This window comes from Nesoenas mayeri (assembly GCF_963082525.1).
Source record: "Nesoenas mayeri genome assembly, chromosome: 3".
Classification (NCBI taxonomy): Eukaryota; Metazoa; Chordata; class Aves; order Columbiformes; family Columbidae; genus Nesoenas; species Nesoenas mayeri.
The window spans coordinates 51,699,307-51,714,813 of NC_137544.1; the positions used below are offsets into that span (position 1 = coordinate 51,699,307).

A 15,507-nucleotide genomic window follows, 5' to 3' on the forward strand; every position below is an offset into this window, starting at 1 on the left:
TAGTTGTGCTTTTGTCTTCGGGTTTGGTTAAAACCACAGCCAGGTTAGAAGTGGGGGATCTCACCTGAGGTCAAGCAGACAGACCTACAGCTGGCACAGGTGGCCCAGACCCTTGCTTTTAAAATTGTAATTACTCCTCCAGCCTTGTTCTGCTTAGATGTCTTTTCGTTCCTTTATCATTGTCTTTGGCAACCATTTGGAAATGCTAACTGAAAGTTATATTTGTTTTTCTTAAAATGAGAAATGTTTACCATGCAATCTGAGGTCAGCCTGTGTTGCACAGGGTTAGATGTTGAATAACTGGGCTGTCTCATCCTGACTGACAAATGTGACTGCCCTGTCAACTCACATCTACTGAGTATTAAATACCACCTTCCCCACATCTTGCAAAGAAGGGCCACAAAGTTGGTGAAGGGTTTGGAGAGGAAGCCATATGAGGAGAGCTAAAGTTACTGGAGAAGAGGAGACTAAGAGGAGACCTCATGGCGGTCTAGAGCTTCCTCACAAAGGGAGAAGGAAGGACAGGCACCAAACTCTTCTCTTTAGGAACCAAAGACAGAGCCCAAGGGAAAGGCAGGAAGATGTGCCACGGGAGGTTTAGATTGGACATTAGGAAAAGGTTCTTCACCCAGAGAGTGGGGGAGCACTCGAACAGGGTTCCCAGAGAGGTGGTCATGGTCCCAAGCCTGACATTGTTCAAGAAGAGACTGGACAATGCTGTCAGACACATGGCATGAATTTTGGGGTTGTCCTATGCAGGGACAGGAGTTGGACTCGATGATACTTGTGGGTTCCCTCAGGACATTCTATGATTCTATGAAAGAAGGGCATGGAGCAACACTTTTTGTCTCCTGGAGTGTCCTTGCAGGGTGACACTGGTTATCCCTGAGTGTGTGTGACAGGGTTGGAACAAAGAGAGGTGACCTCTCCTTTCCTCCTTGGTAGTGGGACAGGAAGAGTTACTGCTTATGAAAGTGAAACATTTGTGTGAACATGGGATGGAAACGAATTTCAAGAATGCAGATGTTTTCATATAACAGATCCTTGCTGGTTTTATGAAAGACTTGTGCTCTGGCTGAGTTTTTAGTTCTGAAGTGAAGCAAGCTTTAATCCATGTTCATCACATCCCCTGTCCCTCCTCAGCTACTGAGGTACTTCTAAATTGCTTTATTTGAGAAAAGGCTACTGATTATAAGGATCACAATTTAAAATGTTTTCTTGCCCAAACAAACTCCCCAGGAAATTATAATCTTGGAGATCTATGGGATCATTGCTACACATCACTCCCCAGCCCTGCCTTAATCTCCTAGACTAAGGTTAAAGAAAAGGGAGGAAAATCCCCATTGAAGAGTGGACATTACAAGCTGATATCTAAACTGAGTTTCTTAAAGACCTTTGCAGATGTCAAGCTCCAGTTTTCAAATGAATTTGATGAATCTGAAAGCAGAACAAGCAGAATGAACCGGACTTGCACTAGCTAAAGAGGGACAGAATTACACTTAAAAGGAAGAAAAAGTCTTACGGAAGAGGCAGAAAGTGTTAAGAACTACAGAAACAAATGGCATGTAGGCATTGCCAGCTAGTATGAGAGAAGAGTCCTCTAGGCACAGCGCTTCTTAAAGGAAGTAGAAAAAAATAAAGGAACGTAATTCAACAAAGGAACCTCCGGAAATATGCCAGATTCTGGTTGACAATAGAAGTAAACTAGACTTCATAAAACCAGACAGTGCTATAAAGATCATAAGATTTACAAAACGACATTATGAAAAAAGACAAAAGCTGCAGACTATTGCTAACATTTAAAAAATAAACAACATGTAAAATAATCTCTTCCGTCTCCTGATGAACCAGCCAAAGGATATCCAGGAGACAATGTACCATGTATCTTGCAGGATGTTAATAGTGCTTGGAGACAGGGATTCCAAAATAAAAGTATTTCATTTAAATCACTTAAACCATACCAACAGAGCAGGAGTTCTGGACCAAAGGCATTACATTTTAGTTTAATTATAGAGAATGCTAAATTAGATACATTCAAAATTCCTAGGCCCTTAACAGCTCTCCTGCAGAATTTTAAAGATACATATATATTAAAGAATTTGGAGTGAACAGGCACAACCACAGTTGGGCCAACTCGTTAATGAGACACTGAAAGAAGAAAAGGCCCAGGCATCTAGATGTAGTAATACTGAAATATGGAGAACACCTACTCAGTTTCATGACATGTAACACATCTGTTTATCAAATCAAACTCTTTTCTTTGTTCTTAGTAAACAAACCAAACAATCCCGCCTACTTACCCTAGCAGAGCTCCAGCTGAGTCACTTTAACAGGAAACAGGGAGCCAGATCAGCATTCACTACTTATTTTTCAAGCCGAATATGCAAAACAACCCACCTCACAACTAACATTAGAAGATGAAAAACTGATAATGTGATCTGGCAGTTCTCAAAAAGGATCTTAAACTTTTGGCTTAGTTCCAAGTTTAGGAATTAAGTATTTATCCAGAGTCAAGTCCAAATGCTGCAGTAATAGCTAACAGCGCCCTATAGACAAGTTTCTCATTTCATACCAGGCACAAACTAAGGCTTTCTCCATCATCTCTCCACTCTGGTTGTACAGTACTCATATGGACAGCCTGGGGAAATCAAGAAGTCCTAAGTGGAACACAGAGAAGACAGGGAGCATGTATGAGTTTTAAAAGTAGGTAATAAAGTAGTATTTTTGTCACCTCAATTGCAAGTGGAAAACACTGACTAATAAATACAGTTTTCAGATGAAGTCTAATGTCTATACATGCTGTTTGGTTTTAATCTTCAAATGTCTATAAAATCTCACAATATACGTATTCAAGGTAATAGTTAAGTCAATGGATAGCAAATCTGCTGGGTGTTACTGTGTATATAAAGTGCATCTAATTCAGGCCTACCACAAGCCAAAATGCAGAGAGCCTGGGAGACCACCCTTTCGCTTCTGGCTTAACAATAGGGAAGTAAATGGAGGACTGCTGTGTAGAAGTGCATAGGAAAGTGTACATGTGGTTAAAACCAAAGACATTTTTCTAAAGGAAATTAGAAAATAGATTAAAATATAACATTCTCCAATCAGTCAAAACTGAACCTGAAGAATTGTCTTGACCCTGAATAAGTTTTATTTTCTAAACATTACCAGTTGTCCCCTTGAGGAATTTCTCAGAAGATTGTCAATGTAAAATAAATTGATTAGGGAGAAAACCAGAATCTGAAGTTAAAAAGGCCACTCAGCAAAAACTTGGCATAATGGAGAGCAGTGCTGCTAAACATAAAACAGTATTAAGTAAGTCTGATCAAAAAGGTGCTTACATTGGTCATTCAAAACACAGTAAGCACTGAAAAGAGCAGAATAACACCTCTTCCTAAAACAGGCTGCACACATCTGTAGTTCTTTCAGGGGTAAAGAACCTCTTAGCTAAACTGGTATCTGATGGGTTTCTCTAAGAACAGCAATAGAGGGGTGAGATAACACTTAAACTTCTTTTCTAAACCGTACCTCTCAGTGCCCATTTCTGTATTTGATAACACAGAAACTCTGCTAGATCTCAGGACAATCTGAAGACCTGGCAGTGTAGTGTTGATAGGATATTGCCTGAATTATTGAGAAGAACTGTGTTGAAATATTTGGAAATACTTTCTCAGTTTGCAACAAAGGAACACATGAACGTTTTGTAGTATTAATAAACACCTTTTTAAAAAAATCTATGTAGAAAACCGGTAGACTTTTGGAAAATATTCCTTAAGTGGATACTGTTTCTTGCTTCTATATTCTTTAAAGAATTAGTCCTAGGCCCCCTTAGTTTTGAGCTACCTATGGGAGTCTCTTGGTCCACCAGAACTGCTCTTGTCAGAAGACAACAGTAGCCTGGTAACCCTTGTTGGATTTGTTACTTAACAGTAGAAACTTGTCCTTAGGCATTGCATGCTGATTTCTTAGGCTGACTGTTTCTGAATTTTGGCTCTCATTTGGATTATACAACTCTATGTGTCTAGACTTTTTTTATTTTATTGTTTTTGCTTATGACATGTGTGATTTGTTTGTGTAATTACCTGGAATATATGTAGACTTGCTACTGATGGAGACACATAGCCCTGATCCAGCCAGTGTGTGGTTGAGTGAATCAGCCATCTAAATTATACCTACGGAGCAGATAGGTCACTGCCAGTTGCTGTGAGGGAGAAAGCCAAGGAGCACTTGTGAGAAAATACATAGAGGCAATCCTTGAGAGAAGAAAAGGACTAAAGCTTTCTCAGGTGTTTCATTTTGAAGAAATGCGATGGCTGCCTGTCGTCTTCCCCTTTCTCTCTCTTGAAAAAAAAAGAAAAATCAAAGCACTTTACTTCTCCCACAGCAATCTGACACAAAAGACCTCCTCAAATAAATCACTCGTGCAGTTGTCTGGTATGACACAGTGTCAGATGCTGTCTTTTTGATAAGTTCATTTCCTAAGCAATTTGTTTAACCCTTTTTATAGACACTGTTTTCTCTGACTAAGTTGTGAGTCATTTTCAACACGAGTACTCCAGGGAAATGTCACACTCTTTGCTTGTTTCTCTGCCTGCCTGGCTTCGCCGTACGATTTTTATAAGCCAAAAGACAAGAGTTCCTCTGGTTTGTCCCATTCTGCTGACAAGTGGCTGTTATTGGCTCCATTTGGATTACAAATAGGCTGGTATTACAGTTACTATAAGGCCGATGAATTATTTGGGAAAGACCCACCCCAAGAGTATCAAGCAAAATGAAGGAAGCGTACCACTCATCAAATTTGTGCTGTGATTGTAATTTCTTGTATCTCAGAAGTCAGTTCTAAGTTACTCTAAAGTAGCCACTACCTGTAAAATGAGGTTATCAAGGAAAAATTAAAGTGATCCTTTTCCATCCCAAGGACTTGCTGTGGGATCCAAAAGCTGTCATTCACCAGAACAGATGGGATGAGGGCTTGTAAAGGGTCTTGTTTGTTTTTTCTCTTAGGGAAAAAAATAAAAATGCCATTTTACAAAATGCAGTTTATATTGTAATCATCCTCATAAACTTGCAAAAGTGTACCCAAGCTGCTTTGGAATTTTCTTTGTCATCTGTTCCTGAGGGCAGCCAGAGACAAGTGTTTGCACCCAGGTCTGGTGACAGAAGACAAGAGCAAAAACTATAGCCATCTCAAAAGAAGGCTCCCCTCAGGAACTGACTTCTGAAGAAACAAATGTAATTATTAAGAGTCCCGAGCATGCCTGCTGTCATGAGAGATGAGTGTCCCAAAGACTCTTCCAAGATACTGCTATTGGTAGCTATAAAACCCTTATCTAACTCAATGTAAGCACAAATCTTTCGTCTCCCTGTCCCAGCCCCTTCATCTTCTCCTTTCTCTCCCTCTCTTTTTTGTTTAAAATTAGACACTTGAACTGTATACTTCAATGGTCTGATGATGTTTTTAAAAGGAAAATAAATTAGGAAATTTTCTGAGTAAAATGATACTGCCTTGTAGTACGATTTGGCTTGTGGCACATGGGTCCTTGAAAACCAGGTACCCTGTTTGTGATTTTATCTTCTGAATGGCTGCTGTGCTACAGCAGCATGAGCTGTACACATCTGGAGAGTTTATCTAGGGGACCCTGTGTAGATCCCTTGGGTTGCCTTTGAATGTTCTGTTCTTTTCTCTAATGAGTTACTGCTGGTTGTAAGCACGCTGTACTTCAAAGGCCCAAGGGCATTAATCATTCTCTTAAGGCTTATGTGATGAGAGACCTGGATACTGGAATTGCTGCCGTGGAGAAACAATTGGATCCTGGCCACTCCTTGTCAGGAGCTCATACCCATAAAGGACTGAAGCCAAAACCCTTTTGTCAACATTTGCATTGGTACTGAAGGAGAATGAGTGTTATGAAACTCTTTGCTAATCATGAGAATATTCCAACCTAATTATGTCATCTAAACTTTTGTAAACTTCTTTCTTCTGTCTGTAGGTCCATACTGTGGCAATGTGATGCCCGTCCCCAAAGAAATCATTCTGGAGAGCAATGAGGCGACTATTCACTTTGAGAGTGGATCCCATGTGTCAGGACGAGGCTTTCTGTTGTCCTATGCCAGTAGTGATCACCCAGGTAAGGTGAAATCCAAAAGTACTAAAGGATTAGTGGCATAGTTCCCTCTATTTAATGATCTTCTCTACACATATAGACTTTAGCCCAAATGTTTGGTCCTAAATATTTCCAGATTAGCACAAACCATGATATTTTTAATAGCATGTGTGCAAGAAGCAGTTGTAACCAGATATAATAGCTGCAGAAATCTTACCTAGACAAATTGCAATACAGGCCCAGTGAAAGAAAATTAGTATTTTCTCCTTGAAGCTCCACTGTATTCCAGAATCCAGCGTCTACCACCCAGTGAGAGGATGAAGGGATAGGAGAGATTAAGATTTGATTCCTACATTTAATATTCTGGGAGTTTGTGCAACTATGTTGAAGGTGTACAATATAAGAAGAGTAGAAGAGAGAGATGAAAAGAATGAAGGAAAACCATAGCTGTTGCTTTCCATCTATTAAAGTTGTTTAAGTACTGTACGCAGAGGTCTGTAAATGTAATTTCATATTTAGGCAAATATTTTGTCTGTATTTCTACATCCTGCAATGGGGATTGACATTTGTAAATTTTTCACAGATCTAATCACATGCTTGGAACGAGCAAACCACTACACAAAGGCTGAATACAGGTAAAGAGGGTTTGCAGCTCTCTGCGCTCTGGCTGACTTTACTGTGTCTGTCGTCTGGTCCAGTTGTTAGAAAATGTCAGATAAGGCAGGTACAGTCTTGGTTTTCTGGATAAGTGAATTATTTTGAGCTCTGATGCTGTAATAGCCCAAGACCCAGTTGTGAGAAGCAGTAGCGCAGAATGGAAGTCTGCAGCACAGAAAAATGAGGGAACAGAGTTACAGAGCTCTCAGCAATTCTCATTAGGGCGTACATATACATGGTGTATGTAAAAAGAGTTTCCACTTTGAAATTCAAAGTAGCCTCAAATTCCAGTGCTTCTCCTGAGAGCAGATCACATCCTAGCTGATACAAGATTATCTGAGGACAAGCTATAATTTCTTGGTTCCTTGAACTTTGTGATAGGATTTGAAATGGTAATAAATTGTGCTCTTCTGCCTACTGTCTGGACGTGCATGTAGGCTTCTTATCTGGGCTGTGCTGAAAACTCATGTGATCACATTTGTAGAACGAGAGAATTAAACAGAAATGCCCTTGCAAAACTGCTTTTCTAGTTCTTTGCATGCTGCCGTGTGCAGTCCACTCATGAACTCAAGGGCCCATTTATTTACCTTCTTCACTCACTAACAGATCATCAGCCAGAACTTAGTGCTAAAATGCTTATTGGTTTGAGAGCATTTTTTTTGTGCGGGTTTGTTTCTGTGTGTCAGCACTACAGTTCATATTTTAAGCAAGCCTCTTTTCTCTCACTACAGCAGATACTGTCCTGCTGGGTGCAGAGACATAGCAGGTGACATTTCTGGGAACATCGGAGATGGATACAGAGATGTAAGTACACAGGGTAATGAGGGGACATTTATAAAGACAGAACAGAGAAGCACAGCACAACTTGGTTTCAACTTTCGCTGCTTGACTTTTGTCAGTAATTCTTCCCAGCTGTGTTAGATATACCTTTTATTATCAGTATATGAGTATGTTATCAGTATATAAGCACCCAGAGACACTTTTCAAACAGATGTATCAGTTGTGCGAGAGCAAAGTCCACTGACTTGTCAAATACACCTGCTGATTTGCGGTTTCTGGCAAAATCCAGCATAGGGTTTGTCTCTCTTGAGGCAGTACTCACTGATGTACTAAATATTCCTACAACTTCAGCTTTTACTTGTTTGGAGTCCATGTGCATGCCTTTTCTAAAGTTCTCTCTTGTAGGAAAAAAAAAATATATATTTCAGTAGCAGAAGGGTTTTATTTAAGATTACGCCTGCAGTATCCCAGCAATCTGCTCTGAGATGAAATAAGCATTATACACTGCTTAATCACATCCCACTGATAACTACCAACCTCTTGGGTTGTTTTAACAGCTCATTCTTTAAAGCAAAGAATTTGCCTGAGTGGTTGCATTTATCCACAGTTCACATCACACAGAGCTCTGCCCTTTCTGTGCCCCTCATCCTGGACTCCCCTCCCGTCATGCCTGTGAAATCTTTACGTCTCTCAGGGTAGTATGTTTAATCATGCCACTGATGTAAAATCCCACCCTATCACAAATATGGGGTTTCCTAAAAGTCAGTGTTCATGATTAACCTGTTCGTCCAGTTATTCAAGCTCACTACTCCAGCCTGGAAAGTGCAGAGCTGAAGAAACAAAGAAATGCCACGTTAGCCAGTTATTCTTGCCCTTCGTTTGGGCGATTAGGAAAGAAAAGCAGCACATGGCATGACCTCATGCAGATCTTATCTGCACTGAGGAATTTTTGAAAGAAATTTTCCCTCCACCGTTAATGAGGACTCAGCTTTTCTGATGGGAAAGACCCGCAGGGCACCCCTGGAGCTCTGCTGCCTTTGTGTCCCCACCTCTCCCAGCCCTCCTGGGAGGGGACAGCCCAGCTTGTCCAGTAGCATAGCCCAAGCCAGGCCCCTGTGACTGGGACCCATCTCTGTCAGCAGCTGCTGGGAATGCCTCCTTTGCACCTTTCTGCTGGCCCTTCTCTGCTCTCTCCTAGCCCAGGAGTACATCATTGCCACCTAGTTGGCACACAAGTTGTCCTGCCTGTATTCTTCCTTTATGTGGATTATCCCACCAGAGACACGGGCAAATGGGCTATACTTAAAACCCAGTGGCAGCCAGTCACCATATAGCCAAATTGCCTAAGTACATCATGACTCAAATCCTAAGGCGCAGTAATAGATAGGTTTGCCTTCAGGCAAGTCCATAAAGTAATTATAACTTTCTCTTTGCAAAAAAGAGTTGCCTTGCCTTTGACTTTGTTTTCCCAAGGAATGACACAATACTTAATAGGTTCAAACCTTACAACATCTTCTCAGAAGCAGATTATTTGTTTTTTCTTTTGGAAAAAAGAAAAAAAAAAAAAAGGTGACTTTCAGAAGTGAATGTATTTTTTCAGAGACTACTGTTCTTTCTTCCCTCCCCACCCCCACCATTATTCCTCTTGAGCCTTTGCTGGATTTTATGAGCCATAACACTTATATACCAGTGGCTGGGAAGTTGAAAGCATTAGCAGTTCGTCAGATTGATTCTCTGAGCTTTGGCTTCTGATGGGTTCTGCCTTTCAGACCTCGCTGCTGTGCAAGTCGGCGATACATGCGGGCATCATCGCGGACGAGCTGGGCGGCCAGATCAGCGTCACCCAGCAGAAGGGCATCAGCCACTACGAAGGTGTCGTCGCCAATGGTGTCCCCTCGCACAAGTGAGTACCGCTGGCTCCAGGAGCACCCTCGGGGCACCATGCGCTGGCCAGGCCAGCAGAAGCAGGTGGGGACACTTTTTTGGGGGAGGAAAAATTGCTAGGTGTGGGTCTAGGGGCTTTTGGGCTTTGTCTCTACAGCTTTATTAAAATTGTGTTGGCATTGGATATGAGAAGATGTTCCAAGTTTTCAGTGGCTCTACACCATATAGGGTGGTATTTTCTATTTTTTTTTCCTTCTATTCCTTCCAAAATATACTTGAAAATTACTTTGTTAGCAGATACATGGAAGTACGATGTTCTGCAACAAACACCTTTAGTCAATGCGCTAATAAATCATGCTAAATTCATGTCAAGGTTTTAAAAAAGCTCGGAAGAATGAATAAATAAAAAGTGCCGTTGAGCCATAGGGCATTTAATGTACAACTTCTTAAACTTTGTGCTTTTGACATGTTCAGAGTTTTTCTTTTTTAGAATATTTATAGCAAGGGTGTTATATTTACCACTTATCTTCTGACTTTTAATTGTACTGCTGTTGAAGTAGAAATAAATCCTCTAATCTCTATCCAGCACAGTAAGCCCTTCCAGCAGCCGCCTCTGTCATTCCTGTTGGTTTATATTTTTTAATTTTCAAATGTTATCTGGATTTTTCATGAGGCTTTTTATTTTTTTGATAGGAAGAGATATCTCCTCAGTCCTACAGCTTATGAGAAATAAGGAAATATATCTTTTTTATACTTTCTTCCTGTTTTTCCCATGATTTCTCCACACCCTCTGGACAATTTTACAATCATGGTTTCATTCATTAAAAAATAAAAACATTCATTTGGTCTGTTGTTGGGCTTAAGCTTCAGCACAGATTGAAATGTTTTATATATAGTGGCACTGGAGTATGCAAAGCTGGGTAGCATGTAGACCACTAGCCAAAGGCCTATAAAGCCTAAATATTTTCTGCTTTTCTTGAAAGTTAATTGCAAAAGAAAATTAATATAAACTTGTCTCAAGCAAAGAAGGACTGAGAGCTCAGCTCAAGCACCAGGCAAACAAATAATACTGATTCTTTCCATCACACGTGCCACCTTAGTGAAATCCTAAATTAAATATTTTGTGCCTTATCTAAAGATGTTACAGAACCATTTATGGACAGAACCATTTATGTTCATGATCCCTGAGAATCCCAGAAGGAGTAACTTGGACAGTAGTGCATGCAATGCTATAATGAAAGGCAGCTGGATTCCCATGTGTATTTTTTTTTCACTGTACAACAGCTAGTGGGCAATGAATGAAGCATATAAGACAGCAAATGTACACATGCTGGTGGAAAACACTGTTTGCATGGTTAATCCATCACCTTAACTATCAAGCATCTTTTTAATGTTCCTGGTCACAACATATCCTATATGTTTCATGTGGGTAATAGAAATGCAGTGATGCAAACTTGCCTCTATTACATCAAGCGGGAAAACTCCCATTTATTTGCAAGAGAGGTGGAAAGTACATTTCTAGGCTGAAGGCAGCCTCCAGGGCTCGGATTTAGCCCATTTAATGGGAGGCCCCTGAGAGAACACCCTAAGGAGAAGAGCAGTCCCCTTAGCCTTCCTGCCTACCAGGCCAGACAGTCACTCCTCCAGCACAACGCACATCTCCAAGGGACTGAATTGCCCTCAGGAAACAACCATTGCTTTCTACAGATTATACAGGGAACCGAAGGTAAACTGGCTCATACTGGGTCAGATGCTTGCAAATAAAATGGCACAGAGTTAGACAAAAATGGGAGTGTGAGCACAGCACTTCCCAGGATGCTTTTGCTGCTCCTGGGAGCTGGGACAATCCCAGGAGCAAAAGAACTGCTGGTATGAGCCTGTTATCCCAGGAGAGGGGAATTGGAGAATGCAGGGAAATCCTTTTATTTCAAAACATGAAAAGTGTTCCTAGAAACAGTGGGCCTATTTACTAAGAAAATGAACCAATGCATTTTATGCTTTAAAAAGGCTTTTGTAAGAGTTATTTCCAAAGCTGCATGTCTCCTGTATGCTCAGAATACCTACACGCTGCAAGAAATTCCTACAGAGCAGCCAGTGCTGGCAAGAAAAAGTTGGTGCTCAGACAGCAGTGCTCTAAAAGCTTTTTAGATGCCCTTAAATATAAGCTTACTCAAGTTTATAAAATCTCATTTATAGTGGATTTCAGTATTAAAGATTTAAGTTATTTAGTGACTTGAGCCGAAATTGAACTCATCAACAGCTGCTGCTGGAATGCATCGAGCTGATAAATATGTTAAATGTGACGGTGGAGTTACGGCTCGCTTGCTCACCAGCCCTCAAGAGCTGACCTTGGCCTCCCTGACTCTATTTTTCAGTGGGCTTGTTATGCTCTGGCATCTGTGAGGTTTTCTGTTCTCATGAACCATGTGTGGACCTGTAGCCACAAATGCCATAATGAAGATCAAGTGGGTGGATTTATTAGACAGTCCTGTACATGTATATGGGGGTTTAGCTTTTTCAAGTGAGCTGGCCTGTGACTGTACGTTCATGCACGTGAAATCATTTGTCTTTGAAAACGCAAGAAAACACATGCTGATGAACTGTGAAAGGTGAAATTCAGGGTTAACCTCCATTGCTTATAAAAATCAATTCTGAAAAGAAAAAAAAAAAAAAAGAAAGAGTATTTGATGCTGACAGAAGTTTATTATGGGAATCAGCATCTTTTTTTTGCAGAGCTACCAGCACAGGTCTCCTGTGCGGTCGTGCCACCTGTATTGTCAGCAAGGCAGGATCTTGAAGGTTGTGTAGGAAAATGAGGAGCATGGGGCGATATGTTCCCTTAAAGGACGAAGTGAAATTTGTGTGACAAATGCCACCTGTCACATTAGGAAACTGATGAATTACCACTTAACTGAATTAGTTTGTCCTCTTCAGTGACTTGCAGAGTTATAGCAGAAGTATTTCAGCTTGATTTCATAGCTTTATAGACCTTAGAAATGCTAACCTCCTCCTTTTCTTGGCTAAAATTACAGCCCTCTATTTGAAAGGGATCTGTGTGACTTTTTTATTACAAAGCTTTATCTCATAAATAAGTACTCAAGGAGCACAGTGATTTCTGTTTTGGGTAGGTTTTTCTGATCATCATAGGTGTTTGTTTTCTTCTTTTCTCTTGAAATGGATTGCTTTGCATTCACTAAGAAAGCAAAAATTGTTTTGGCTGTAATGTCAAACTGGTTTGAAGCGAGCAGAGCACATCTGATTGCCCCTGAGGATTGCCTGGAGGGAAGATGTGGGAGGGAGGGCTTGAGTTTCTCCTTCTAGCTACTCTACCGCCTACATGCCCAAATAAATCAGCTCCCTCCCAGTGCTCTCTGTCATCTCTGAAGGGCTTCATTTGCCTGTAGTCATTAGCTTTCCCCTCAATGACCAAAAGAGGCAGTGTTTTTATTGACCCTGACATGGGACTACTTTCCTGTTCCACGTTTGCAGTGCTCTCAAAACATACAGCTGTGCACACCGCTGTTAGTCCACAGAAGGTACCTCGGGGGAAATTTTCCTGGCCAACAATAAAGGGCAGCCTGAGTGGAAGCTGTCTTGATGCAGAAGGTGCTTTACTGCTCAGTCACACTGGCCAAGGCTTTTGAAAAGGGGCAAGTGATGCGTGCAGCTAATCAAAGCGACATTGAAGGGGTCAGATTGTCAAGAAATCCAAACTAATTTCACATTAAAACCCAGGCTTTTATTTTTGTTAGGCAGCCAGTCAGAGTCATCCATTCTGCAACGAAACCTGAGGGGCATCTTTTTGGGAATCAGAAAGTGGCTCCATGAGAGACCAAGGAAAACACAGCTTTTCCTTACAGCAGTGATTTTATCTTGTCCTGCATTGTGTAGGGTTGTGTGCAGTGGCCCAGGAAATGGCTTTGCTCCTGAAGCAAAGCAGTCCATGTCAAGACGAAGAAAAGGGGAGCCATAGATGTGGTGGTGTTAATGGAGCAGAAAGAACCATTCCTGTTGGTTGTGGTTATAACAGACCCAGTTCCCACCCAGATTAAAACAAGGAGTAGATTTCATTCAGTCTGGCTGTGATACACCTGCAGCTCAAATAGGAATGGCCAGAGCTGATGCAATTTAGTCACCATCAAGTGTAATTCTTTCACAGTGCTTAAGGCTGGATTTTCTTCAAACTAGATGTGGACTTAGACTGATAGAAAGTAATTGATTTCAGTGAAGTTGCTGTAATGTAAGCTACTGTAGGTGAGAATAGACCTGGGCCCGGTGCTGGAACAGAGCACCACAGGTAGCTTCAGGCCATGTTAGCTTTCCAACTCCTGGTTCTTTTGAATGCTCTCACATTGCTGGTCTCTGCAGAGGAGAAAAGCAGAAGTGCGCAGCAAGATTAACAGGCTGATGGGAAGAAGAGTCGTTTTCATAGAATCATAGAATCATTTAGGTTGGAAAAGACCTTTAAGATCATCAGGTCCAACCATTAACCTGGCACTGCCAGGTCCTAGCACTAAACCATGTCCCTAAGCACCCCGTCTACGTGTCTTTTAAACACTTTCAGAGACAGTGACTCCACCACTTCCCTGGGCAGCCTGTTCCAATGCTTGACAGTCCTTTCAGTGAAGAAATTTTTCCTAATATCCAATCTAAACCTCCCTTGTGCAACTTGAGGCCATTTCCTCTCGTCCTATCTCTTCATACTCGGGAGAAGAGACCAATATCCTCCATGCTACAATCTCCTTTCAGGTAGTTGTAGTCAGCAGTAAGGTCTCCCCTCAGCCTCCTTTTCTCCAGACTAAACAGCTCCAGTTCCCTCATCTGCTCCTCATCAGACTTGTGCTCCAGGCCCCTCACCAGCTTTGTTGCCCTTCTCTGAACTCTCTCCAGCATCTCGATGTCTCTCCTGTAGCGAGGGGCCCAAAACTGAACACAGGATTCAAGGTGCAGCCTCACCAGTGCCAAGTACAGTGGCACAATCACTTCCCTAGTCCTGCTGGCCACACTATTTCTGATACAAGCCAGCATGCTCTTGGCTTTTTTAGGCACCTTGGCACACTGCTGGCTCATGTTTAGCCGGCTGTCAGTCAACACCCCCAGATCCTTTTCTGCCAAGCAGCTTTCCAGCCACTCTTCCCAGAGCCTGTAGCGCTACCTGGGGTTGTTGTGACCCAAGTGCAGGACCCAGCACTTGGACTTGTCGAACCTTAAACAACTGACCTCAGGCCATTGATCCAGATAACTGATAAAGATATTAAACACAACTGGCCCCAATACTGTGCCCTAGGGAACACCACTTGTGACTGGCCACCAACTCCATTTAACTCCATTCACCACTTTAAATCAAAAGAAACGCTCAAAACCATTAAAAATAACTATCTCGATTCCGTCATGGTGAGAGATGCCCAAGAGCACTCTTTCTGGGGTAGATAACCAGCCAACAAAGTAAGCAGCTACCCAGCCAGAGATATTTTGCTAGATAAACAGTGATTCTGAAACTGTACCTTGGCATTCCCATAACCACCTTCTGAATTGCCTTTTTCTTTTCTTACAGAGGATCGCTGTCAGATAAGCGGTTTATATTTACTTCAAATGGTAAGAATAATGGCTTTTAGCTATTCAAATTTTACCTTTTTATTTAAGTATTTTCTGTAAAACTTTTGAAAAGTAATCAGGAGAATGTCAGGCAGTGTCTAGGAAGGATATTTTAGGACAGCAATTTTTTTAAAATTGGCAAGTTGAGTAAAAAAATTGAAGATACATGAAGCAAGCTAGGAAAAAAATGCAGAATAGGAATAGGTCATATGCACATAGACGAGAAACAGAAATAGCATTCTGCTGTTACATTTCTTGTGCCAGCGTATGAAAAATGGCAATCAGATAATCCTGTTTTTATGCACTTTAGACGGCAGAAAATGAAAGCAGTTTTTCTTCAGACATTTATAAATCCCATCTTCATTATACAAGAAGAGAACGAAAACACAGAGAGGAATGAAAATATATTTACATTGCACTGATACAGAACGGGTTTTTGTTTATGGCTTTCCAAGATGCAAAAGCGTCTTTAATCTGTCAAGCTGTT

At 41.3% G+C, this 15,507-nt stretch overlaps 1 protein-coding gene across 1 annotated transcript in view; it reads left to right on the top strand.

Annotated features, from left to right (window-relative positions):
• The window catches only part of DCBLD1 (discoidin, CUB and LCCL domain containing 1), a gene marked incomplete at both ends in the record, with an annotated part of 48,044 nt that overhangs the window by 21,130 nt on the left and 11,407 nt on the right, over positions 1-15,507 (top strand). The window contains 5 exon segments of the mRNA XM_080341607.1: positions 5,991-6,128; positions 6,688-6,739; positions 7,493-7,565; positions 9,311-9,444; positions 14,980-15,020. Of these exon segments, the coding sequence (XP_080197733.1) occupies positions 5,991-6,128; positions 6,688-6,739; positions 7,493-7,565; positions 9,311-9,444; positions 14,980-15,020 (438 nt within the window).